A 24,696-nucleotide genomic window follows, 5' to 3' on the forward strand; every position below is an offset into this window, starting at 1 on the left:
TAGTTTGTTTCAGATTTATACGACTTACACAACAATAGGCCTACGTGAAAAAGTTTAACATTATTTGAGTATTTATTCATATTTAATCAACAATAATATTTATTATTACAGTAAAATGTTGATTAAACATGAATGCATTTGTAATAATGATCTAATTAAATATGTGAATTGTCACAGGGGACAATTTTTATTTTTTACAGTGTATTGTTACTTTTAATTGAGTAGCTAAAAGGATCTTCTTCCACCGTCCACCATTAACAGCTGTAACACATGATGTAGGTTATACTCTAAATGAATCCCCCAGGAGAACTTCCACTGGACACTTTATTGTTCATTCCGTGACTCATCTTCACAACACACTGAGAACAAATCGATGCTGTGAGGACACCTGAGGCGCAGGCAGCAGATACAGGTATGATGTTATTTTTTAAATTTCATCTGCGCTCTCAGTTTGTGCGTAATCAGCACCACCTTAACTCAGGAAGCACAGAATCTGTCAGAGATTAAAGTGGAGTATAAAGAATCTTCAAAACAAAATCCTGCCTCCGTTAAATTTCTGCAAACAATTCCTGAATTATTGATGAGAATACTCATTAAATTATAATCAGCTTTATGGACCGGAAGACATATGAATGTGACTTATTGAAGGAACTCTAGTGGAAATGAAAAAAAGAAATGGAATGGCATCATGAGACCTACAGAGGTGTAGAGCTTATGAAAAATATATATATATGAGGTGAGAGAAAAGATGAATGAAGCAGTAGAGGTGCAGATGGTTATGATGAGGCTCATTTCACACTTCATTGAACTTAGACTTCAAATCGCACAAAAATAACACTCCCAGTTTGTTTAAATATCTTTCTATTAATTTATTTTCATTCGACTTCTTGGACATTAACTGATCAATTCCTGTTTTGCCCCGATGCTCCACTACCACAGTCAGTTATGGATGACGGTTAAATGCAGGGTTTATAGCAGCGGTGTCCACTGCCTCTGTTCATGGTGCTGATTGTGGTGAAGGCGTTGACCTTGGTGCTGAAGTTGTGACACGATTTGTGACACCAATCCCATGGTTTTGCTTTTAACGTTGTGCCACATAAGGTTCCAGAAACTGATTTTATTTCTATCTGATCAACATTTCCATGTTATGATGCACTTAGGATAAGTTACCTTATCTTAATCACCTCTGCCAGTGAAGTTGTGTTTTCATCTGCACTTCAAAAACTTCAGTACAAATCGCCATGAAACTTGGAGGAAGGGCGCGTTATGTGACAGAGAAGAAGCCATTGAATTTTTGTGTGGATTTTTTTTTAAACTTCCTTTTACATTATGAGGGTGTTTTCCAGATTTTCTCTGGTGTTAACATTTGTACAGATATGGATAATGATCCAGCTTTTGTGAATCAAACAAGTATATTGGGGGGCTCATCTTTATTCAGTAACTGTATGGTAACAAATATGTATTTAATTTCTATCAGAGAAGGATTATTTCACTGCTTTTAATCTAAGAAGTTAACAGATCATTACAGTGTAAATGGTATATGTATCTGATCTGATACTTAGGGCTATATTGTGATAAAGTGGCCAAATACCTACATACCTCCTTGGTGGAGGTATGTACTCTCTGAGTGTCCTTCCTTAGTTCATATATTAAAAGACATCTCTCCTCTCAGTTGTTAATATGCACTCTCCATATAACTCTAGCAATCCAGAATACACTTTGTGGTTATTCATTATGAAAATGTAATGTTGGGCAAATCCAAAGCAACTCTGGGCTCATTAGCTTTTGGGAGTTTTGTGCTGAATGATCCCAGATGTTGGAGTTTGGCTCTTTGGGTTTATTGAGCTGTTGGTATTTGACCCCTGAGGCTGAGACGTGGCGCGCAGTGAGAAGTGTTGAACATTGACACGTACAGGCTACACAAACGTGATCCTGGGAAACCTCGGTGACCGCGCTCACAGCCCGCACGTCACTGCCCTGACACCAGCACATCGCTTAAAAACCCCGCAGCACAGAGCGGTGTAAACACAGGCTGCAGACACACCTTCATGTGGGCGCATCGAGGCACAGAGACGCTTCTGGAAACAGGACAAGGACAAGATTCACTCCAGTGTGGTGCACTTTAGGATTGTTTTCATGGTGGTTGAGTTTGTGTCACTGGGCATTTCTACAACGCGTTCGCTTTCCTTGTAAAGTTCTTGCACTTTCACCCACTGCGCGTTGTTGATTGTAATAATGATCAACGACTCTCTAGCGTTTGGAGAACTGAACGCGAATGTTTCTGAGCCGCTGCAGCCTTCACTCTCTCTCAGCCACAACCACAGTGCGCTCCGGCTCGAGTCCAAGTCTCTGGTCACTTCAGCCACGATGTTCTCAGTGGGGGTGCTGGGGAACCTCATCGCCATAGCCGTGCTGTGCATCTCCAAAAAGGAACAGAAGGAAACCACTTTCTACACCCTGGTCTGCGGGATGGCCATCACGGACCTGTTGGGCACATGCTTCACCAGCCCGGTGGTGATCGCCACATACATCGCCAACCGCTGGCCTGGAGGTGCGCTGCTCTGCCACTTCTTCTCCTTCTCCATGCTCTTCTTCGGCTCAGCCGGTATGTCCATCCTGTGCGCCATGGCCGTGGAGCGGTACCTGGCCATAAACCATGCGTATTTCTACTCCCAGCACATAGACCGGACGATGGCGCGTTTTGCGCTCCTGGTTACCTACCTCGCTAACATCGTCTTGTGCATTATGCCCAGTTTTGGCTTCGGGCAGCACGTCAGACACTTTCCCGGGACTTGGTGCTTTCTGAACTGGAGGGCGATCGATCCACTGGGAGCCTGCTACTCCTTCCTGTATGGCGGCGTGATGCTGGTGCTGATCGCAGTGACAGTGTTTTGCAACTTGGCGGTGTGCAGGTCGCTGGTGGGGATGAACCAGAGGACGGGGATAGTCCGGACGGAGTCGTGTGATCAGGGAGGTTCACGTCGCCTCTTCCCCCGGCTGCCGTCGGTCACCTCTGCGGCGGAGATCCAAATGTTCTGGCTGCTGATCTTCATGACCATCGTTTTCTTGGTCTGCTCCATCCCTTTAGTGGTGAGAACTATAAGCCAACTGTCTTTACACACGACGTATGTGCCAAACACGTTTAGTTATTCTTTCACTTGATATTATAACATAATCTTTGACTTTCTCTTTCCTCGTGTTTTACCTGACAGGTGCGAATCTTCGTCAACCAGCTGTATGACCCTGCCTATATGTCTGCTGGGGGGAAGCCTGACTACCGAAGCGACTTGTTGGCCATCCGCTTCGCTTCATTCAACCCCATATTAGACCCCTGGGTTTACATTCTGTGCCGGAAAAACCTGCTGCTGAAGGGCTGCGAGGGGCTGAAGAGGACGGTGGCCCACGTCAGGGATGGTCGCAGAGGCAACAGGGGCTGGGTAGACGGTCAACACTCCCCTCCGACTTTAAACAGCAACGACACCAGTTACGCGTCATTACGCACAGCCAGCTACAGGAACGACTTGGAGCACCAGGCGTCCATCAGGAATCAAACGTTCACAGACTTCGCCATGAGACAAGCGTGGGAGTACGACACCGCCCGGGTCAACTTCCACCCGTTCAGCGTGGAGTCGACCACCATCCTCGGGTGTGATGAGGAAGTATCGGCGGATCCTCAACAGGAGGTGGCGGCCAAGTCTTCTCCAGGACGCAGCTCGACACAGCCGCTCTCTGCGCAGAGAGTGGACATTGTCACGTGCACGTTCAGCACACCGAGCTCCTGTCAGTCACAGAAATGTCTCTGATGGACATTTGTCAGCACATGTTTAGAAATATTTAAAGGTCTGGCAGCTACTCTGTCTCCACAGCAAAGTGGTTCTTATTCATTTAACTGAGAAATATCAATGCTGTCCGTGATAAACTGTAAACTACACATCTATTGTATGATTTAATGCTGCAGAAAGGTCTGTGCATTTAGTTTGAATGTTTTAAAGGAAAATTTAACACAGCTGATTGTGCAGGATGACACATCTAGTTTTATATTTCCAACATCTATTTCACATCAACCAGAAACGTGTGTTCGTTCACATGAGGCCCAGGAAACCGCAGGATTCCACCTCAACTTAACTTGTATCATTATGTTCACAGTTAACTTAGTAGATATCAAAAGTTGCACAGTATCACTGATACTTGTAGAAAGATCTGATTTCTAACTTCTACTGAAAGTCCACAGTCAGCATTAGATGAAGCCTGTGGTGACCATTTCCAACCATTGGAAATGTATGCTAAGTATTATCATCATACCCTGTGGGTACAAATGTGTGACTCTACTAAGAGTTTGATACACTCTATGAATTCATATGTGCCATTTGGAAAACGTGTTTTTTCCTGATGTGTGGTCGTTACACTGAATCTCATACTTTTTTATTTGAATGCTCCTAATTTGCTCGATGCCATTCCACAGTGTTGCATGATGCAGGGACAACTGAATGTAGACCTCCTGAAACCATGTCAAATTTTGATTTGTATTGCACATTTCCATACGATGTTTTGATATGTGCACTTGTAAACAGCCAAAGTAAACCTATCAGTTTTTAAAGAATAACAAAAATATGTATATACACATATATATATATTTATTGTTGGTTTAAGCGGTGGTGTTTAGGTGTTTGCTGGATTTGTTGGTGGGTCTGTGCAGAGAATAAAGTGACACTAAAGACATTACCTGCTCTGTTGGTTGGAGATGAATGATCTGTTTTTAACCTGTTTGACAGACAGGTGGCAGGAGAGCCACACTCCCTTCACTTCAAACTAGTGACCACAGGAGCAAATCTTACTTATTATTTTACGCCAAAAGGTGGCGCTATAACACAAAATGTCTCATGTGAGTTGAACGGGGGAAAAGAAGAGTAGAGTTGTTGATACCACAAAAGTCATTGTAGAGGTCAGTTGGAGACTTGGAGAAAACACATTGAATCTGCAATGGGTAAAGTAGCAGTGATAACAAGATGTATATATAAAAAACTTTATTCCCTTGGAGGATAATGCCATACAAAAATAAAGGAAACTTCATATAATAATAATAATAATAATAATAATAATAATGTGACAACTGTAAAATGAGAAACGTTGAGGTACTGTAGTATACATGTTTTACTTGTTTGCTGTACATACATTCTAGATGTAAAGCTGATTTTCTTTTCTATTTCTCTGTGGAAAAAAACTATGTTATTATCCAGAAGTAACCACAAAACCTGAGATCTGCTCTCAAGTATGTGAGATGGTCATTTCTTGAGTTTACCACATCGTTTCAATGCAGGTCAATTTGTTTCTGATGTCACATATTAGACAACATCTGCACTTTTGGATACTTTTTCCCGAAACGTAAAGTGTATCCAATCATCAGAATCTAGAATCAGCCATTCAGCCCGGGCTCGAGCGGTGTTTAACAAATGTGAAAATCAGCATCTTTAACAGATATGCACGTACTGTCTGTGAGCAGAAGTAACTGTCGACATGAAAATCTGAGGCAATAAATAGATATTTATCTACAATATAGAGTTCATAAAAACAGCTCACATATGAAGCTATAATAAATAAATAATTTATCAGAAATAAATATATTTTACTTTTATACAGTAATACATGAAGATGCATGGCATCCATTTGGCTGAGTTCACCTGAACATAGAAACGGCCCAATGTAATGTCCCCGTCTTTGTGTGGGAAGAAAAAAAGATATTGAACTTCTGGCGTCACTGTGAGTAATTGTGAACATCACATCAGTCTTTTCAGTTCATAAACACAGTGTCAGTCCATTAACTGCGTCTTTTCTCTGTGTCCCTTGAGCTTTGTCTCGCCCATGTTACATCAAAACATGTTCACATAAAGCGTCTCCTCTATGAGTAATGACTGGTCTGCTGCATCCTGCCGTAACCAGTAACAAGTTATTCTTTGATGAGACGACTGTAAATCCAGCCTGTGATTCTCTGCTGACCTCCCCCTCAATCTCTGATTCTGACCTTCGCCCTCTATCATGCAGCTGCACCCACTCCTCCTTATCCTCATCTGGAAATGCACCACAGGAAGCCATAGAGCAGCCATCAGTATTTCCTCTGCTCTGTGAATATGACAGTGCGCCCCTCTTGCTGCTTCCTACACCCAGGTCTTGCTTCTCGACACCTCTCCCATCAGGATGGATGACACCGGCTCTCATCAGCCTCTCCCTCGTTCGTATCTTCAGCCCACACACATGCAGCTGGCAGCAGATAAAGACTGGATGGTCCTCCAAGTGGTCTGGGCGTCCATGAAGGAAACCGACTCGTACCGGTCGGGCCGGCAGCAGGGGTGGCTGCTGACTTTGCGCCGGGGCACCGACCCGTTTTCCAGCAGTGCCTTCAGTGCCAGGTCGTAATTTGTTCTTGAGGACTGACAGGAGCCCACACAGAACTTAAAGAGGACAATCTCATCCGAGTCAAACCCGAGGCCCAGGTCCCGAACCTTCATCTCTCTCTTCTCCACCCGGCAGTCCCTGCTGCTCTGCTTTGGCCGCCTGTTTTTACCTCTGCCCTTTTTATCTCTTTTCCCCGTCTCTTCCACTTCCTCCTTGTCTTTCCTCTTCCTCTTCTTCTTTTTCTTCTGTGATCCTGTGGGTTGAGGCTCTGTGGGGTCAGAGGAGCGTGGAGAACGCCCCGCCCAACGACTACTGGGATGGTCATCCACCTCATCCATTACAAATGGGTCTGGAACAGAGAGGAAATAGAAGGGGTAAACAGAGAGCTGGCATGAAAGCATTTATTCAAAGTCATTACAAGCAATGAGACTCAAATTCTCCTGCACTTTACCTTAAAGGGATAGTTCGCTGAAAAATGAAAATTCACTCGTAATATATAAAGACATGGTGTAAAAGACACAGTTTTGGGTCGAATTTGATTGTCGGGGCTTCCGGACACTTGGATGAGACAACAGGAGCAGGATGGAGGCATTTATATGTTATTTTTTGTTTGTTTGAAGAATCGGTCACCATTCACTTCAATTGTATTAGATTTGGCTGCAACGCTGTTTAGCCCTGAAACTCCAAAAGTGTTTTGTGGACTCAAACACTTCACCCACCCTCCATCGGCATAGTGGTGAGGAGATAATGAGTGAATTTTCATTGTTCATTTTAATCCCTTTAAAGCTAAAATAGCTGGTCACCTTTTAACTCACATACATATTTAGATGACTGAGATATAGAGCAGATCTCCAGCCACATGCTAATCCTGCACGGTGAAGCAGACGTGCTGTAAATGTCTCCTTCATAAGAGCTTCAGTACCATATAGAGCGTGCCAAGTAGAGTAAGGGTCACTGTCGTCTTCCTGCTCCTCGTCCTCCACCACCTCTGGTAACGTCACAGGAAGCTCTCGCTCCTCCTGCCCTCCCAGCAGGCCCACAGCGTGGCCCGAGTCCGATGCCACACTGGCAGCACCAGCTTTCATATGAGCTCCTTCCACTAGAGGCAGCAGAGAGAGGAGCACCCAGAGCAGCACCTACAGGACACAGATGAGAGCGTTTATTTATCTGACTTTCTTCTATGTCAATGTTGGCATAATAAATGAATAAAAGAGCGAATAAGCCAGGGATTCTTAAAAAAAGAAAGAAAAATGTCATGCCACTAGGACATAGAAAGCAGAGCAGCACCGATTGATTTCTAGATTTTTGGCCAAATGTTTGTGGGCGGAGCAACATTGTCAGCTATCGTTTTATAAAGTTGTTAAGATGAACCTGTTGCCCATTTACATGTTGAGCAGAAAAAGATCACGCTGCAGAGTTTGGTGCAACTTCATAAAGCAAAATTATTTAAGACTATTCGTTCACTGTGCATCTTTTAGCAGAACCAGGCTAACTTTTTCCCCCCTGTTTTCAGTGTTTATGCTAAGCTAATATCAGCTTCATATTTAGCAGACAGACACGACGATGGTATCAAGCTTCTCAACTAACACTCAGCAAGAATACAAATACACACAATTCCAAAAATAATATTCCTAGATTTTTGTTGATAATCTGTATTCAATTACTCGATTACTAGCAAAGAGGTGCAAAGCATTTAAAATAGTAGCAATCATGGCAATAAAATCCAAAATTTGACAAAGAGCTTTATAGTTAAAGACAATGAGATAACACTTATTAAAAGCACATAAAAACACATATCTCTGTCTCAGAAAAGTGAGCAGGCTGGCGGTTATTTGCAGAGATGGAATGATAAAAAGATGAATAGAGAGTAGAAGAGGCAACAGAAGATAAGAGGAAGAAAAATGCGGAGAAAGAGGAGAGTTTCACGGATCTCTTTTGGCATCAACGTGTGTTCCTGACAAACCTTGGCCTTAGCTGACATTACAGAGGTAACCTCCTGTCTATCTTTCCTCCGAGCCCTGCATCTGGTCCCACCTGGAGAGAGAGAGAGAGAGAGAGAGAGAGAGAGAACAAGCGAGAGAGGAATGTAAGAACAAGAACAAGCCTTCACTGTGTCAACCTTCTTCCTCCCAGAACTTTGAAAGGACTAACATAAACTAAAAGGCACAACATGCGGGCGATATGAAGTCTATACATTCACAATTGTCCAGATACTGTAAAACAAAAAACAAAAAAACAGCGCCGCGGGCCCCTGAGCACACTGACGTGTCACATAAATCACGTCTTCTATGCCCGAGGACGGTGTTTGTTGCTGCTCCAGTCAAAGACCAGTGTTTTCTGCCAGCCAGTGTGGCCAGTGGTGGCTTGTCGACTCATACGACCATGCAAACAGCCGCAGACCAGCAACAAAAGCCAGCGCCTGCGATAGACTCGTCAAAAGCATTCTTCAAGGTTATTCCAGTGGCACACGTACAAGCAGGGGGAACCAGGCATAGCGGGAGCACTTCGCGGAGGTCCCAGACAAAAACCACAGAGATGCAGGACAGGTGATAAGAAGTGTCATGGATGCAGATGTTTATATATAGTACGTGCAGGGTGGAGGATTGTTCCGGCTGCCGAGAGCCCATGAGGTAATCTGGTTCTTTTGTGGCTTCGTAAATGTGAGAATGAGCAATGGGTAGAGCATCAAAAACATAGGAACCTCAAGTCCTGTTCCTCAAATGACCTGCATCAAGTCATTAGTCATCAAGTCATCCTCCGGGTACTAAGAACAATTAAATGAAATAAATCCAGTGGTTGAGATATTTCAGTGTCGACTGAAGTAGTGGAACAACCAACCAATAGAACGACAAGGACATGCACAAAGATACCGAAAACAATGTCTTACGTTGTAGAAACATCTGGAAAGATTCTCTTCACAGCCATTATGAACAGGGGGAATGATTACAGTGACCTTACACTCTTCTAATGTACAACGTACTTATAGGCATATCATTTGGACTATCTCGGAAAAAAAAAAAAATCCTATTTATAACCTGTCTTATATTGATCTTAACCCCTATTTATCGTATAATCTAAACTGTACTCACTTAATTCTCTCCATGACTTCCTCCGAGGTGGTTAGGTTTCACCCCTGTCCATTTATTGGTTGATTGGTTTTGATTACATAAAAACCACTGGATGTATTATGACAACCCTCGGTGGAAGGATGTGGTATGGGTCAGGAAAGAACCCATCAAATTTGGTGTGGAACCCGAATCAGAGGGTGGATCCACAATTTGTTTTCTGCATTTTCTTTGATTTCACAGAGAATTATTCATGAATCTTGATGAAAATATTCAGAGATGTTCAGAGGAGTGATATTAATTAGTGTGTCTATTTTGGTGCAGATCCAAATAAAACTTTGGCCGTAAAGAATTAATAATTTTTCCTTTGTTTATCTTTAGAGGTCTGTCGTGGTAAAACAAAGAGATTCACCTGAAAAAAGCAAAGAATTTCTTGTAAAATTAGCATATATTTGTGTAACAGATCTTTTTTCTCTGGACCAGCTCTTGCAGTCCTCGAGAAATGACCATTACAATTTCTCAGGGCCCAGTAGCTCATCTTCAAAAACTGCTCATGAAAGTGACAATGACAGCTAATTGTTTATCTTGGAAACAGCAGTTGAAGAAACAGCAGCTGAAGAAACAGCAGTTGAAGAAACAGCAGTTGAAGAAACAGCGCCGCGGCTCATTAGCATCTGTTCTGGAGATGTTGATCATATCACAGAATCCTCTGCAGCGGAGACAGTTGCCACATCGACATGGATTTAAAGGTGCTCAAAAAGGTTCTCTGAGCCATTTAAGGACGTCTTGTCTATAGAGTATGTTACATTCATACATTTACATTGTACATCATTCTAAATTTAATATAAATTGTGTGCTACATTTCAAAAGACTGAAAATAGAGTAGGAGGGGAGCAAAACCCCAGACTTGAAAGCTTTCTGATGGTTCAATAGTTAAAGTAAAAAACTGTTGTTACTTTGGAGCAGCCTCCTGCAAAGTCTCACATCAGCCAAATTAGTCAGAAAATACCACTTTCCTCTTGTGTTTCTTTTGGAACTTTAACTTTGTGGGTTGTGTTCTGGTTTTTTCTGACCTTTTCAATTCCCCTCTTTACTTTTCTCTCTCTTGTAAAATACTTTTCACCCAGCTTAGTCAAAGGTTAGTCGGGGGGAACAACCGTCTGATACCTCCAGCATCTTTGAAACCACATCTGCCATCTCTAAGAAGCTTTGTATAACCTCGGCAGTGAACTACAGCGATGCTGAGCGCACATAGCAGCGTCTTTGAGCATGTGCCGTTCGTAGATCTCACTGATATGTAGCGTAGCATGTTTATTTAACAGTCAAAGCAGCTCTGTCTGCGCTGCGAGATGGAAGACCGACAACAAGTTCAGGATCAGAGGTCGTGATAAGACCTGTTGATTCATTTATGCAATACTGCATGTTCCAGCTGTGGTGATCCAGAGAGGGGGGGGGGGGGGGTTCAGACACAGAGGGGTGGGAGAGGGAACAAGAGGACAGGGAGAGACAGACTGAGCATAATTCAGACAGACAGACGGAGTGCAAGCCACCCCTGCAACCTAAAACCAAACTGTGTCGACTTCTCGCTCCCTCTGACTCTGAGCTGATTTAAGACCTGGTGTGAGGTGGGACGCAGGGTTACAGATCCTCGCCGGCTCTCGGAAGAGGTGCCATTCTGAGTCACTAATACCACAGCTGGGAGTGTTTAGCCCCACTTAGATTAGCGAGCCGGGAGTCTACATATAGGCCCGTCTGCTGGTTCATTTCACCTCGGTACTCTGGAGCCGTTTACAGCCCGATGCCTGCAGCCTTTTCAGGGGATGAGGTGCTTTGGGGAGCTGAGGTGTGGAGAGAAGATTACAAGAGGGAGGGGGACACTGGTCCTGAGGAGCACCAGACCGACTCAAGCTCACTGATGGTGTGTGCGCGCGTACAGTTTCAGATCCAATGCTGCATATGTGCGCATTTCCAATGCGTGTTTAGAAAGGCGAGGCATGAGATCCTTCCTTGTTTGGCTGATTAAAGCCTTTGATTTGTCCATCAGTCTGCACGTCTGCAGCAGAGAGAAGCAGAGGTCTTGTCACCTTCCATTTGCATTGTTGGTCCTCTGCGCTCCAGTGGTTCACATTTAGCTAAGTGAGTAAACCCTCCTGAAGCAGGTTCAGCCCATAGAGCCCAGAGTCAGCTACTATTTCCTGCAGCTTATTCTGCTGCTATAAGTTGTTGCTAATATGTCTTTTATGAGGTAAAGAAACAGACGCTGCCACTACAGAAGCCAGGTCACTGAATATAACGTGCATTGAACATGCTTGTGCCCTAAAGCAGGGACAATATGAGAGTTTTTATTCATTATTGTCTGTACTTTACAATGAAAATATGACATATCACTTCATTATTAGACTGCCATGAAGCCAGAACAGAGTAAATACATATTTGTTCAAATTTCCTGTTCTCAAAAATACATTCTGAAGAGACAACATCTCAGTCACTGAGTTTTTGAATCCACATGAATCTAATCGTAAACTAAAAAGTCCTGTTGACTCTAGTGGAATTTACATGACTTCATGTGGTTAAGCTACATTTGCTTTTCATTAAAAGATTATTTGTTAAACGGGCTCAGTTAGTTTGAACGGACGAGAGCAAGAACATTGTAGATAACTGTACATCCATCCATCCATCCATACATACATACATACATACATACATACATACATACATCCATCCACCCATCCATCCATCCATCCATCCATACATACATCCATATGAGCCTTCAATTTTTACTCTCGAACTCTTAACGTCAGCATCATTACACCACCTTGGCTTTGTAAGGCCACATAAATAATACAATAATTCTCTGTGTACTACTTTAAAAGACGTTATTATTGTTATTTTCTTAAAGCATACACAGAAAGGAACCAGGGCAACATGAATGTGTTTCTGATTAGTGATCTATGTGCCTACTGTATACTATTACAGCCTCAGACCTGAGCTGTGCCCGCAGAGCCTCCATAAACCTCTCAACATGTTAAAAAAAAAAGAAAGTCCCCTGTTGTTTCACCTCCCTCTAAAAGCCAAACCTCTCTGATAATGACCACCTATTAGAGACGCACTCTGCTCTCTGCTGTAAGCGCGTGCGTGAAATGTTCTGACCTGGAGCTTTAACCTGTCACTAAGGCGGTGCCTGATTGCAGCGGCGAGGAGGAAACCTGGAGTACAGTAAATCACGGCTGGCTCAATAAAAGACACCTGTGGTGTAAGGGGAGATGCAGGGGAGAGAGGCAGAACACCAGGAGAGCCGTCTGATCACTACCAGACACTCAGAGATCGGTGGAGGTCCCACAAAAAACCGAGGCATGATGATGATATCTGCTGTACATGCATGTGCCCCAGAGCTCTGCATATATTCATCCAGAGCGGTGTGAAAACGGGTTTTGTAACTTTGCTTTGATCTTGCTTGTGGCGTTGACAGAGTTTAATATTTTTTCAGGATGTCAATGAAGGGGCTTCAGGGTGTAACACCGAGTGCTCACATTCTGACTGGATGACTGTTTTCAATCTAAATCAAGAGTCTAAGAAAAGGGATAAATATGTGATCTAGAGCTATAAACTGAGAAAGGAAAATAGTTGGAGCAACTTCCAAAAATTAATTCAATTGGCTACACACAGATAAAATATATTTTCTTTCAAATTAAAGTAACATTTGTGAATTTCATGTCATGTCAATTTCATGTTTAATAAAAATTAAAGTATTTTTCTCTAAACCAGCTATTCTCCCCTTTTCCTCTGAACCAATTTCACTCTTCAGCAGTTAACGTCTTAACTAGGCGGGGCAGCCGCAAAGTCAAAGGAAGGAAAAGCCGGAGGAGGAGCGGTGGAGGGAATGAGATGTGAAAGAATCACATGATAAGAGTTACGGAGAATTAAAAAACCTGAGAATGGGTTATTGTCCGGGGACAAATGAGAAAAAGATAATTGAGCGACTGAATGGGGGGGGGGGGAAGGTCTGACAGGAGAGCACAGGGAAGAGAGGGAGAGTGCAGAGAGAGAGAGAGAGAGAGAGAGAGAGAGAGAGCAGATTGAAGCCCGGTCAGCCTGTAATCCCATAATCCCTGGCAGGCAGGCAGGATGTAATTGCTCGTTAGTGCCAGTTTCCACTCTGAGGCCTGTCACTGCTTGAAAACCACAGAGCGCCGCCGAAAATGAGAAACAGATAGCAGGTCCCATGCCTCAGTTCAGATAGGTAGGTAGCCCCCCCCCCCCCAACCCCTCAATTTAAACCCCCAGAAAGTACACACATATGTGCACACACACTGGAGCACACAGCCGTTCTCTCTGCTGCTCTGAACTCTCATATACCTTTTTTCTGCCACAAAGACACAGAGGTATCAAGCCTTTGTCAAATTCACACATATGTTTGCATACGCACACACACATGTGCACACACTGGGGTAGTCAGAAGTGAAGACTCCACAGAGCCTGGAGGAGGATGGTCAGGAGATGAGTGAATCTGTATGACCTCAGCCACCAGGAGGTTTTATCAAGCGACTGACAACAACACGTGAGCCTGTAGGTGTCTGAGATTCTTTCAGGCCAGTATCAGACTGCAAAGCATGAGAGAGAGAATAAAACATGGTGGTCTGAGAGGACGGGTCAGTCAGGAGCAGAGTGACTGACTGTGAATAACATGAGCTGCAGGGCCGGGCCCCACCAGGACGGCGGAGACAGGTGATACTCACTGACTGTTTATTGCTGAGACAAATAGTTGATTGATCGACCACCGAAAACCAGTCAACAAATTAGATAATCAGATATATAAGATCAATATATTGCTTCTAAGAAAGAGAGAATATACACGTTATAGTAGATCATAAATATCCATAGAAAAATCATGTACAAAATACAAAATCCTGCATAGTAATAATGTCACATCAATAGTAAGATAGCTATAACCATCATAAATACTCTGGCTAGTTATACGTTAAAATTGGTAGAGTTCTTCATCAAGTGTTTGTCATTCAAAGACAAGTTTAAAACCACAACCTTCACTCAGGAGCAGACATTTGTCCTTAAACTATAAATAAATAATAATCCTGTTAATTATCGAAATTGACTGGTATGGTATTTTAATCTCTATATCATTTTTAGCCATATTAAGTTCTGTATTGCTGGTATGTTTAAACTAACTGGCCCTGGAGTTTAGGAATGAGAGGTAGTTTTTCACTTGTTTCTAACATTTGTTAGTTTGAGGAATTAATCAATAATTGAACAATATAACTTTTTCATAATGAAGCCAGGAGTTTTGAATAATTTGTAATACTAGATTCAACTAATACCAATATTTAAAGCTGCTTTTTTCTATAAACAACTGCTTAAATTATATTTCCAGGCTTAAGAATTATCAACTGTTTCTGCAGTTCCTCTCAGGTCCTCAGAGCATTGGAGCATTTTTTATTATTAAACACACTGCACACAACTTGCTCAGTAAAGTTAAGGGTCTATTGAATATATTGGATTACTTAGCAGCTAAGGAGCCAAATACTTCCCTCCAAAAAAGGTGCAGACCAAAAACAGAGCTGAAAGGAGAGGAAATATTAAACTTGTGTTCATCAGGAGCACAGAAACACAACTCTAGGTTTGTTGTGTAAGCAGGCGACTGTCTGCTAACATGTTATCATAAAATCAACTTAATAACATGATGATGTGTCAATGATTCTGCAAAAAGAAGTGATAGATGCAGCTTTAAGATTCATGTTGAATATAATGCTGAATATGTTGCAGATCATCAGCATGTGCAGGGTTAACTCCTACAGACAACAGTACCTCTTCAAAGCCTTGCCTGTAGGGTCAGACATTACAACCTGTTCCATATTAAAAGAACCTATTAGAGGAAAAACTTATTGGTTTGTTGATGACAAACCTGAGTGATTAGTGATTTACCTCACTGGCCCTGCAGCCTTCTCTCCACACCAAAGAGAAGAACTGCACAGGAACGTGTCTAATGGTGCTTTAGTGGGATAAAGGAAGCACATTCAGCAGGGAGCTCTGTGTTTGAAGAGTAACAGTTCTGGATTAACAGCGTCACACGTGCGGGTTCAAATTGCCAGAGGTGCTGCAAAGAGAGTTAGTGCGGGTCATCAAAGTGCTGGGATCAGCGGGTCACAACAAGCACGGCAAAACGCACATTTCCACGGGATGTAAAAGTGTCATCCATGACCAGCACATTAACCCCGAGCTGCAGCCCTGATGGCATTATTACGACAGAGAAGAAGAAGGAGCTGCTGTGATCATCTTAAACACCGGAGCCACCTGACTCCACAAAAGGAAACATACTCCCACTGTGAAGCGGAGTTTCTAACCTCATCATGTATCATGTGTACAGGAATAACTGGAGCCATCGCTGTCCTGAAACTGTTGATTTAGCTGCTCAGATGTTCAGACTCTCCCTTGAGGCATCCAGGCTGCAGGTTTCACATATGCCAATCAAATGTTTCCTTTCGTGTTTGTTTGTTCTACTTGCCAGACTGCGTGTTTGGTCAAATTGATATTTAATAGCTGTCAATGTTCTGCCAGGATGTCTGGCTTCCTTCTAATCACGTCACTGTTTTCATCTGTCTGTCAATAACATTAACAACCTGAAATAATTCCTCAGTATGTGATAATTAGATTTGCAAGTTTTTCTGACGCCAGTTGGGAGATAAATACAATAATGGAATAAAATAATCCACTAACAGTAAGTGGATCATTTGCTCACAACTCTATAGATTTAAAAAGTGAACTAATAAATGGATAATTGAATGTATTACAGTATAAACAACAATTACTCCGCTCTCAGAGGTAAATGCAGAAAACACAGGGACATTACTGAAAAACAAACGATCACATAGGTTTTACCAACTCAACAATTCACCCAGATTATTTAATCCATCTCCATAGGTGAAGGCAAAAACTGGGCATACTTGAAACGTTGATAGTAATTTATTCATAAACTGTAAAACTTCTAAACTTCTGATTGATGAATAGTCTGGGTAATACTTTTCTTGTTTACTGCCTTAATTGTCTCTTTTAAAAATGCTAAATTTAGCTTTAAGATTTGGGAATTGGTTCAAAGTTTTACTAATTAATAATTTTATGATAACAACGGTTTAGACGACTCTCTGAAATTTAAAAGTGTTTTTTTCAAGTGACAATCAAGAAAATTATCGCTGGACTCTGATGTTCCTCATTTGCTGGAACATTTTAGCATATTTGATTGAACTGTTTTGTTTTTGAGAATCAAAATTTTACTGTTTTATTTAAATCTCAACATACATCAGGATTTATGACCTATACTGCAGCCAGCCACCAGGTGGTGACTGAGACACTTTGGCTTCACTTTTGGGGAGCTGTCATGTCATCCATCTTTGTATACAGTCTATGTTAAAAAAACACAATTGAATGAAGGCAAATGTGTAGGCCAGAGTTTTTTAAAACATGTTTGTAATGGTCATTGTTTACAGTTTGTTCTGCTGCCCCCAGGTGACCCAAACAAATCAAGAAGTGCAGCTTTAATGACTGTTGGGTGACTGCTTGTGTTTGCTGAACTTGTTCCCAGGTCAGAGCAATTAAACTGATGAATACAGGGTTATTATTAGAAACTGGAATGGTGGCCAATAAGACAAAGTTGTAATCAGGCATAATTACCCGTTAACACACCATCATCATCATCAGCTTCAGTTACTGCAATGTAGGGAGAGAGAAGAGTTTTTACTAAAGTAAAGAAATACAAAACCTGCTGCAAGATTTTCCACATCAGCTGTAACTTCCATGTTATACAAAAGCCTCTACAAGATTAAGTGTGCAGGGTCACTGGAAAGTTTAGTTGTTAGCACTAATTTCCCACAATGCAACAGACTTATATGCATCTTATTACCCCATCTGTAAATTAGTTGGGACACCATCATCTCCGGGCCTATTTTTCCCATGAGCCCTGAGATAAAGACAGCCTCCCTGATGTGACACATCTGTGTCCTCACCTTCTCGCTCTCCTTCACTTTGTTTCTCAGTCAGGCAGCTTCCCAGTGTCCCTGACCCTCGTAACCCAAATTCCTGCCTGATTAAGTTGGTTTTAAAAGGAAGCCACACAGAGAGCGGTTGGGTGAGCCTCACCTTAAATGGGAACACATTTTAGCAGCAGTGTCGGAACGATGATCAGGGGGCTAGCTTTCACTTTCCGGTGTTTGTGAGGACGACGGTAAAAAAGGGGCCGTGAGAAGTTACAAAGGAGAAAAGAATGGAGAAGGATGAAGAGGAACTGAGGAACTGAAAACACACACACACATTCAGTTATATGCACACAGGGACAGGTCACCTTTCATAGAAAGCCACACACACACACACACACTTGTAAAATCCCCTTTATCGCTAGCTTAGCCCCCACCTCCACGACCTTTTCCTGCTCCCATCTCATGTTGTTATTTCTCCAAATTAAGCCCACGCTGAGCCTGAGAGTAACATTGTGAAAAGTGGCCATCACACACACACACACACACACACACACACACACACACACACACACACACACACACACACACACACACACACACACACACACACACACACACACACACACACACACACACACACACACACACAACCTTGTGCTTGTATCTTAGTGAGGACACTCATTGGCATAATGCATTCTCTTGCCCGTTACCCTAACCTTAACCATCGCAACTAATTGCCTAACCCTAACCCTAACATCAATTCTACATCCTCAAACAAGCTTTTGAAAGTGGGTCAAAAAGTGAGGACGGGCCAAAAAGTCCTCACTCTGTATGGTCAAGTCTCAAAATGGTCCTCACAAAGACATCTGTACAAGTACTCACATACACACATACACAAAGTCACACTGACTTACATTGATTTACTGGAGCATTACTCTAACCTTAACCATGGTTACTACTTGCCTTAACCTAACCTAAACCTAAGCCAGTCTTAACCTAAACCTAAACCGAACCTTAACCTAAACCGAACCTCGACCTAACTTTACGAATTTTGTTACGGGGACTTGCTTTTTGTCCCAGTAACGAAGACAAGTTCCCATAATGCGACTTTGTAAACAGATTTAGGTTCCCACAACATAATAGTAATACCTGGACCGCCTCAACACACACACTGGTCATTAATAGTGTGTCCCGTGTCTGGGTGAACCAGCGCTCTCCAAAGTGTTTCCGTGTCGCCCACTCTCGCGCCCCAGACAGGCTGGGTTTAATGACCTGGCCTGATAGTTCAAAGCGGCACTCAGACGCTATGATTAATGAATGTGACCTGCTAATTTCAGAAGAATACAGCTTATTGTATCAAAAAACTCTCCCACAAACACTAGTTAACATTCTTCTGTATTTTTGAAAAGAGAAAGTTGTTTTAAGGAGGGAGATTTGGCGATAAGGACAGGAGTTAGCTTTACGTTTCATCAGTGGCTCCGAACGTATTAACTGCTGCTTTGTTCTGAATAATCTAAGCTGTTTGAACTTGAAGAAGCCAAAGTGCTCGACAACAACAACAAAACAATTCAACATCAGACAGAAATCATTCCCCCAGCGCGCTCACATTTACACAAGAGAACGTGTGATGAAAGAACCCATCCAACAAATTGAAACTTCTTTCTGTCAGATCATGCCTCCTTCAATTTGCCCCGGAGGAATCACTGTGGGTCGCTGCGTACTTTAAGCACTTCCAGATTGAAGTTGCCCTGTGGCACTCCAGGTTGCATAATCAATCTCTCTCTCTCTCTCCCTCTCTCTCTCTCTGTTGCTGCACTCTCTCCATTAGCGGCGGGACAAAACAAGCAGAGTAACGTTACACACTGAGGCGGAGACACGTCTGAAGACAGCGCTCACTGCACACAGCACACATCCATCTTTCTATGACAGATTTCCACTAATCTGAAAAGACTGTGCTCTGCTTTAATTTCCCTGCCTCAATGCAAAGAGAAAAAATGTTGAAGCTGCCACTGCTTGATGATGTTTTTTTTTATAGTTTTAGGCATTCAGAGCAGTTTGCAAATTCCACTTTTTGAGTTCTAAAGAAAAAGGCTATATTAATTAGTCCTAAACGCTGTTTTTCAAAGCTTTCATAATATTTATTGAGCTCCAGAAGTGAATGAAACTGTTCTTTGAACCCAGAGGTTGCCAGGTGAGTCAGTCCTTATATATTTCTCGGTAAATCTGATGATAAAAAAAGACTTCATAGAATTACATTCCTCAAATTTTTCTCAGATTGTTAAATTGAATACATAAAACATCAGGCTCTGGATTTGAAGGACAAACTGTGTCAGAGTGTGTTTGCAGCCCCAGTGACTCATATACTCATTAGGATGCTTCCATAAATCAGTGGTGATGATAATTTTTATATGACTATATATTATAACTTATTTTGTTGTTGTAATGCTGTGTGTTTAAGTGGAGTCTCAGTGAGCTTGAGGAGGAGCAAGAAAGAGTTAAACCCATAACACCAACAAACTGCACGCTAGCTCTCGTAAAGCCGCATGCTAGTTAAAACAAACCAGACCACACAACAGGAGGCTCCTGGTAAAGGGAACGTGCCGGCCCACAGTACCTGACCCTATGTGGAGCCGCTGACCTCGTGACCTTTGACTGGAGGAAGTGAAAGGCATGGCAGCATGACGGGGGAGTGTGAGATGCCTGAAGCGGAGAGCGACGCTCTCATGTTCGGCCTGAGAACAAACTGAGATTTTAAAAGACACGAGCGAAGGAAAACAAGGTTGTTTCACGACATGTTTTCGCACATTTTACAGGCATGTCGTGGGGGATGTGCGACATGTGTCGGGTGATCCCAACGTTTGAGCACAACAGCTTAGAAAAGCAATGAGGAGACAGGAAACACCAAAGTAAGATCCAACTCCGAGCAGCCGAGGCCTGCTGTCCTCCAACTGAGCCCCATCTATGTGCATGGGTGACATTGTATGGACTTGACTGTGTGAGTCAGTGGGTCACTGAGTCAGTGAGTAAGTATTAAAGTTCACCTCTTGATGCATGAGTCAGTGATGCATCACGTTGTTTCTTCTGCATCTCTGAATGGACAAATCTAGATCATTTGCACAATGAGGGACAAAATCAACCACAAGCTGAAACTGTGAGCGTGTGATGAAGAAAAGAAACAGCATCTGGGCCACCAGCGTCACAGAGGTGAGCGACACAGTTTGATCTGAAGCTGAACAGGAACATGTTTGACTTCCAGCACGTCAAAACACTGAAGCTTAAAAGACTTCATCTGCCCCTGATCCGCTCAGAGGCACTGGAGGAGGGAAATGGATACAGCTCTGTGTGTGTGTGTGCGTGTGTGTGTTTGTGTGTGTGAGACCAGTACTTTGATATTTAGATTTGCAGCCCATCACAGTGAGGGTCTCACTGGAAGACTTCCTGGCTGCCACTGTTTCCTCCTCAGCCACACACACAGTCATTTGATTTACATTTTTCCACCGCTCAGCGTCACCTCCTCACACCTTGTAAACACTCGAGAACATAAATCATAAAACTTCTACTTCATAAAACGCAGTGAACCAACGGCTCCACCATTCTCCTCCAGGCTTACATTTCACAGACACTCCCAATAAACACTACATTAAAGCACCATACTGGATCCAGGTCCCAGTGACCCTGGGAGTCAGAGGGACCTGCAGCAGTTGGCAGGTGCGTGCAGGGAGGTTTGGAGCAAAAAAAAAGAAATCGAACATCAAACAGTGTTGGCAAACATGGAGACAAGAGCGCGGGTCCACAGTAAATCTTCTACATGAGCGAGACATTGTTTTAAAAACCACTACAGAGGGAATCCGAAACTGCGCCTTACCAGCTGTCCTGTGCGCAGCGCCCCGCTCCAAGTGCGCACCGGGGAGGGGAGGAGAGACGCTTCTTCCGAGCTGCGGGCAACCCATGTTTGTGGAAATCCATACGCCGCTGCGGTGCGTCATGTTTCACACCTCACTGTCACAGTAGGTCGCGGGTGTTCCGGGCAGGCCGACTCCTCTGAGGCAGAAGCGAACACGAAGGATCCATCTATACGCGCGGGTCCGCTTCAGCACGAGAGGCGCCTCCTTCTCCCTTTTTTCTCTTTTACGCGGCCAAAACTCCCTTTCTCTCTGGCCGGTGTCCTGTCCGGGCTCAGCACCTCTGAACAAGAGGAGGAGGATAGTGAGGAGAGACAGTTAACGTGGGAGCCAGAGTCACAACATCTTAAAATCTCCAGATGGTTTAACGATGGAAAGTTAGATTTGACCTTTGGGTGAGATACCCCCACTTTCATTTCTCAATCTTTCTGAAGCAAATGTTCTAGAAAAGCTGCTGCACTCTGATGGCTCATTTTCTTTTTACGCACCAGTCACCTCCTGCTTATGTCTTGTTTCTAGTAAATGAAAATCGTCTCTGGGGGATAGGTGAAATTATCCCAAACGTATTTTTAGTTGTTTATATTGCCGGCGGCACAGCTAGCCAGTTCAAGGAAAAATAAACTTTACAGCTGACTGGTTCCGCGCAGTGCAAAGCCTATATAAAATATAATTATGTAGGAGTTTGTTTGGGGCGACACAAACACTCATGGTATAAGCAAGAGAGAGACAGAGAGAGAGAGAGAGTGAGAGAGGCACAGAGGGAGAGAGACATAGGAGGACAGTCAAACAGGCAGAAGTGTAAAAACTGAATGTCCTCAATTTGCTATACTCGTGCTGTCTCCCTGCTGACTCACGTCCAACCATGAACCTTAATGAAATGAAGCCAGTTTTTCAGGCATGGCTCTCCTCTCCTTACCTCCAGCAACCTGTTCAGTCTTGCCTCCAAACAGCTCATATAGTTAATGAGTAAATAACACCGGGGGAAATCTCTCACAAAATGTTCTGCGCCTCTTTCAAAAGTCAAGGTCGACACAGGATCGAGAGGACGTCCGTGGAGAGTCTCTGCGCGGGCATCTTCTTCTTTTACGCGTCAATTGATCTAAAGTTGGTTTGAATGCGAAGTTCAAGTGAAAAAAAAACTCCGCTGTCTCGGTTGTAATATCTTTCTTAAATATTACAAGTCCATGCGTCACGCCATTTACACAGCGACAGCCCGCGCGTCCCTCAAGCGAGCGCTTCTCCTGTTTTCTTTTTTAAACCTCGCTCTTAGTTTGGACTCAGGTATCCAGGCTATCACAGGCTGTGCCGCTCCGGTGTCTTCTCAGGAGTCTACTACACAGCGACCAGACAATGTGTACAATGCCCCGCAGGACTGGAGGCTGTGCGTAAAAACAGCGCGCCCCGCTCCTCCGCCTGTCACAGACTCTGTGAAACCGGAGCGCGGTGGCCTGCTGTACAAGTGATTTTTCTTCCCCATCCACATAGCTCAGATGTCTTTTTGTTCCTGCGCTGGGAGGAGAGAGGGAGGGAGAGCAGCAGGGAGGGAGGGAGGGAGGGAGGGAGGAAAGGGGGGAGTGATTGTCACAGAGGACGGTCATGGAGCGTTTCTGGAAAAGGGCTCCAGTGGAAGAAGGATATGTGACATGTGTCCTTCAGTGTTTACACAGAGTGTGTCACTATGTTCCACTTGTACTCGCACACACGCAGACAGAGAGAGCATGGAGAGACTCAAATGCATGGATTGTGAGGCAATGCGCCCCTGGGCACAGACATGTAAGAGCACCCTCCCTATGAGAGCAAGATACCCAGATCTTGCATCTCACTTTGGATGTCATGCATCTTTTCGTAGTTGTGTTGTGAGCCGTCGTAGTTGTTTTGACTCTCTTTGTGGTCTTTTTCCATCTCTTTGTTTTCGATTGGTTGACTTTCCAACAAGAAATATCAACAGTCCTGTCAGACTTGGCCTCCTGACCCCTGATCCTCTGGGTCTGCGCCCAGTGGGCCAGTTAAGAAATTCTTCCGTCCACACATGCATGGCTGACTGTGAACACCTGTAGGCCTTCACTCTGTACACACACACATACACACACTTGGGGCATGTTTGCCTCTCTACTTCACGTGTTTGCTCAGTCAGTCGTTCCCTGGCCTCTTCAGTGTCACCTGCTGTCACCATCCTGAACGATGGCCACGCCAATGCTCCAGCTCGCTGCACCCCAAACACACTCTCAACTTATGGAGCCCCCAGATCTTCTCCACCCTCCAACTCGCAGGATTGTCCCGTTCTGTCCTGCCACCCCACTCCACTCACCCACCCACCCTCCGACACACAGAAGGGCCCTCCAGCTGGGGCACTCCCTGCAGGGCAAACACTGAGGCCTGACGAGCACAAAGGCTGGGTAAACAGCTCCTTAGCTTCCCTCTCCGGGCCCACTCTCTGTGCCGAGGCAGAGACAAATGCAGGGAGGATCCTGGTCTCTGCCACGCCACTATTTATAGTCGCAACCAACAAGGCAACAATGCAAACAGCCGAGGTGCATGACATGCAGGAATGTACCATCAGATAATAAGGATGAGCTCAATAACAACCGGAGGGAAGGGAAGATCATAAAAATGTAATATTTGTGATCAGGATTATAAAAACTGCAGTTTCCTACTCCTCGAGACACGCTTGAAAGATTACCACACACATCCCGCTGCCTCTGCTGCCAAGGCATGACACTGTTCTTCATAAAAAGATGAGATAAAAACCTCCAGAGGGAAATAAGATCCTCCATAAAAACGAACCACTGTGTAAACTTAGAGTCAACAACCGTTTCAGCAGAGGGCTCCACAAATTCAAGAAGTGTGTGTCTGTTTCAGAAGTGTGTGTTCGTCATCCATCACAGTGTGCGCAGGTGATTAACCTGTTCAGCTTTGTGAGAGGGATTTGCACCATGACACTGTTTGTGAACCCACAGTTAAACCCCATACAAGCACAACAAACATATCACCAGCACACACACACACACACACACGCACGCGCGCGCACAGGTCTTTAGCGAGCCACAGGAACATGATGCTGGAATTTTTAACTTCCTTGCAAGAATATAAAACTGATTTTTTTTTTAAAACATGAAAATATAAACTATTCTCCAAAACATACTGGTGTACCTTTGGGATGAGTTGTGGTTGCCATGGATATAAGCCGTTGGTCTGGGCCCTTATTGTCCTGAGTCTGTCCAAGTCCAGAGGGACGGGGAAGAGGGTGGGTGGTTTGGATTTTGGGTGGTGATGCTGAAGGGGAAACCGAGAGGAATAAAGGAGAGCGACTGTTCCAGATGTTAAAGACAGTTAAACTTTTTTTTACATTTTTTATTC

The 24,696-nt window shown here is 43.7% G+C and overlaps 2 protein-coding genes across 2 annotated transcripts; one reads left to right on the plus strand and one right to left on the minus strand.

The window, feature by feature from the left end:
* The first annotated feature begins 2,081 nt into the window (after window positions 1–2,081).
* On the plus strand, window positions 2,082–4,710 carry ptger4c (prostaglandin E receptor 4 (subtype EP4) c). Its single transcript, XM_034613455.1, has 2 exons — window positions 2,082–3,090; window positions 3,213–4,710. Exons 1-2 carry the CDS (start codon window positions 2,236–2,238, stop codon window positions 3,801–3,803), a joined length of 1,446 nt encoding a protein of 481 aa, XP_034469346.1. The 5' UTR covers window positions 2,082–2,235; the 3' UTR covers window positions 3,804–4,710.
* A 367-nt stretch (window positions 4,711–5,077) lies between these two features.
* LOC117778766 lies at window positions 5,078–22,777 on the minus strand. Its single transcript, XM_034614546.1, has 5 exons — window positions 22,256–22,777; window positions 21,303–21,622; window positions 8,354–8,424; window positions 7,313–7,526; window positions 5,078–6,739 (listed from the first exon to the last, which is right to left on the minus strand). Exons 2-5 carry the CDS (start codon window positions 21,421–21,423, stop codon window positions 6,237–6,239), a joined length of 909 nt encoding a protein of 302 aa, XP_034470437.1. The 5' UTR covers window positions 21,424–21,622; window positions 22,256–22,777; the 3' UTR covers window positions 5,078–6,236.
* Window positions 22,778–24,696: the final 1,919 nt, after the last annotated feature.

Source organism: Hippoglossus hippoglossus, chromosome 17 (genome assembly GCF_009819705.1).
Source record: "Hippoglossus hippoglossus isolate fHipHip1 chromosome 17, fHipHip1.pri, whole genome shotgun sequence".
Taxonomy (NCBI): Eukaryota; Metazoa; Chordata; class Actinopteri; order Pleuronectiformes; family Pleuronectidae; genus Hippoglossus; species Hippoglossus hippoglossus.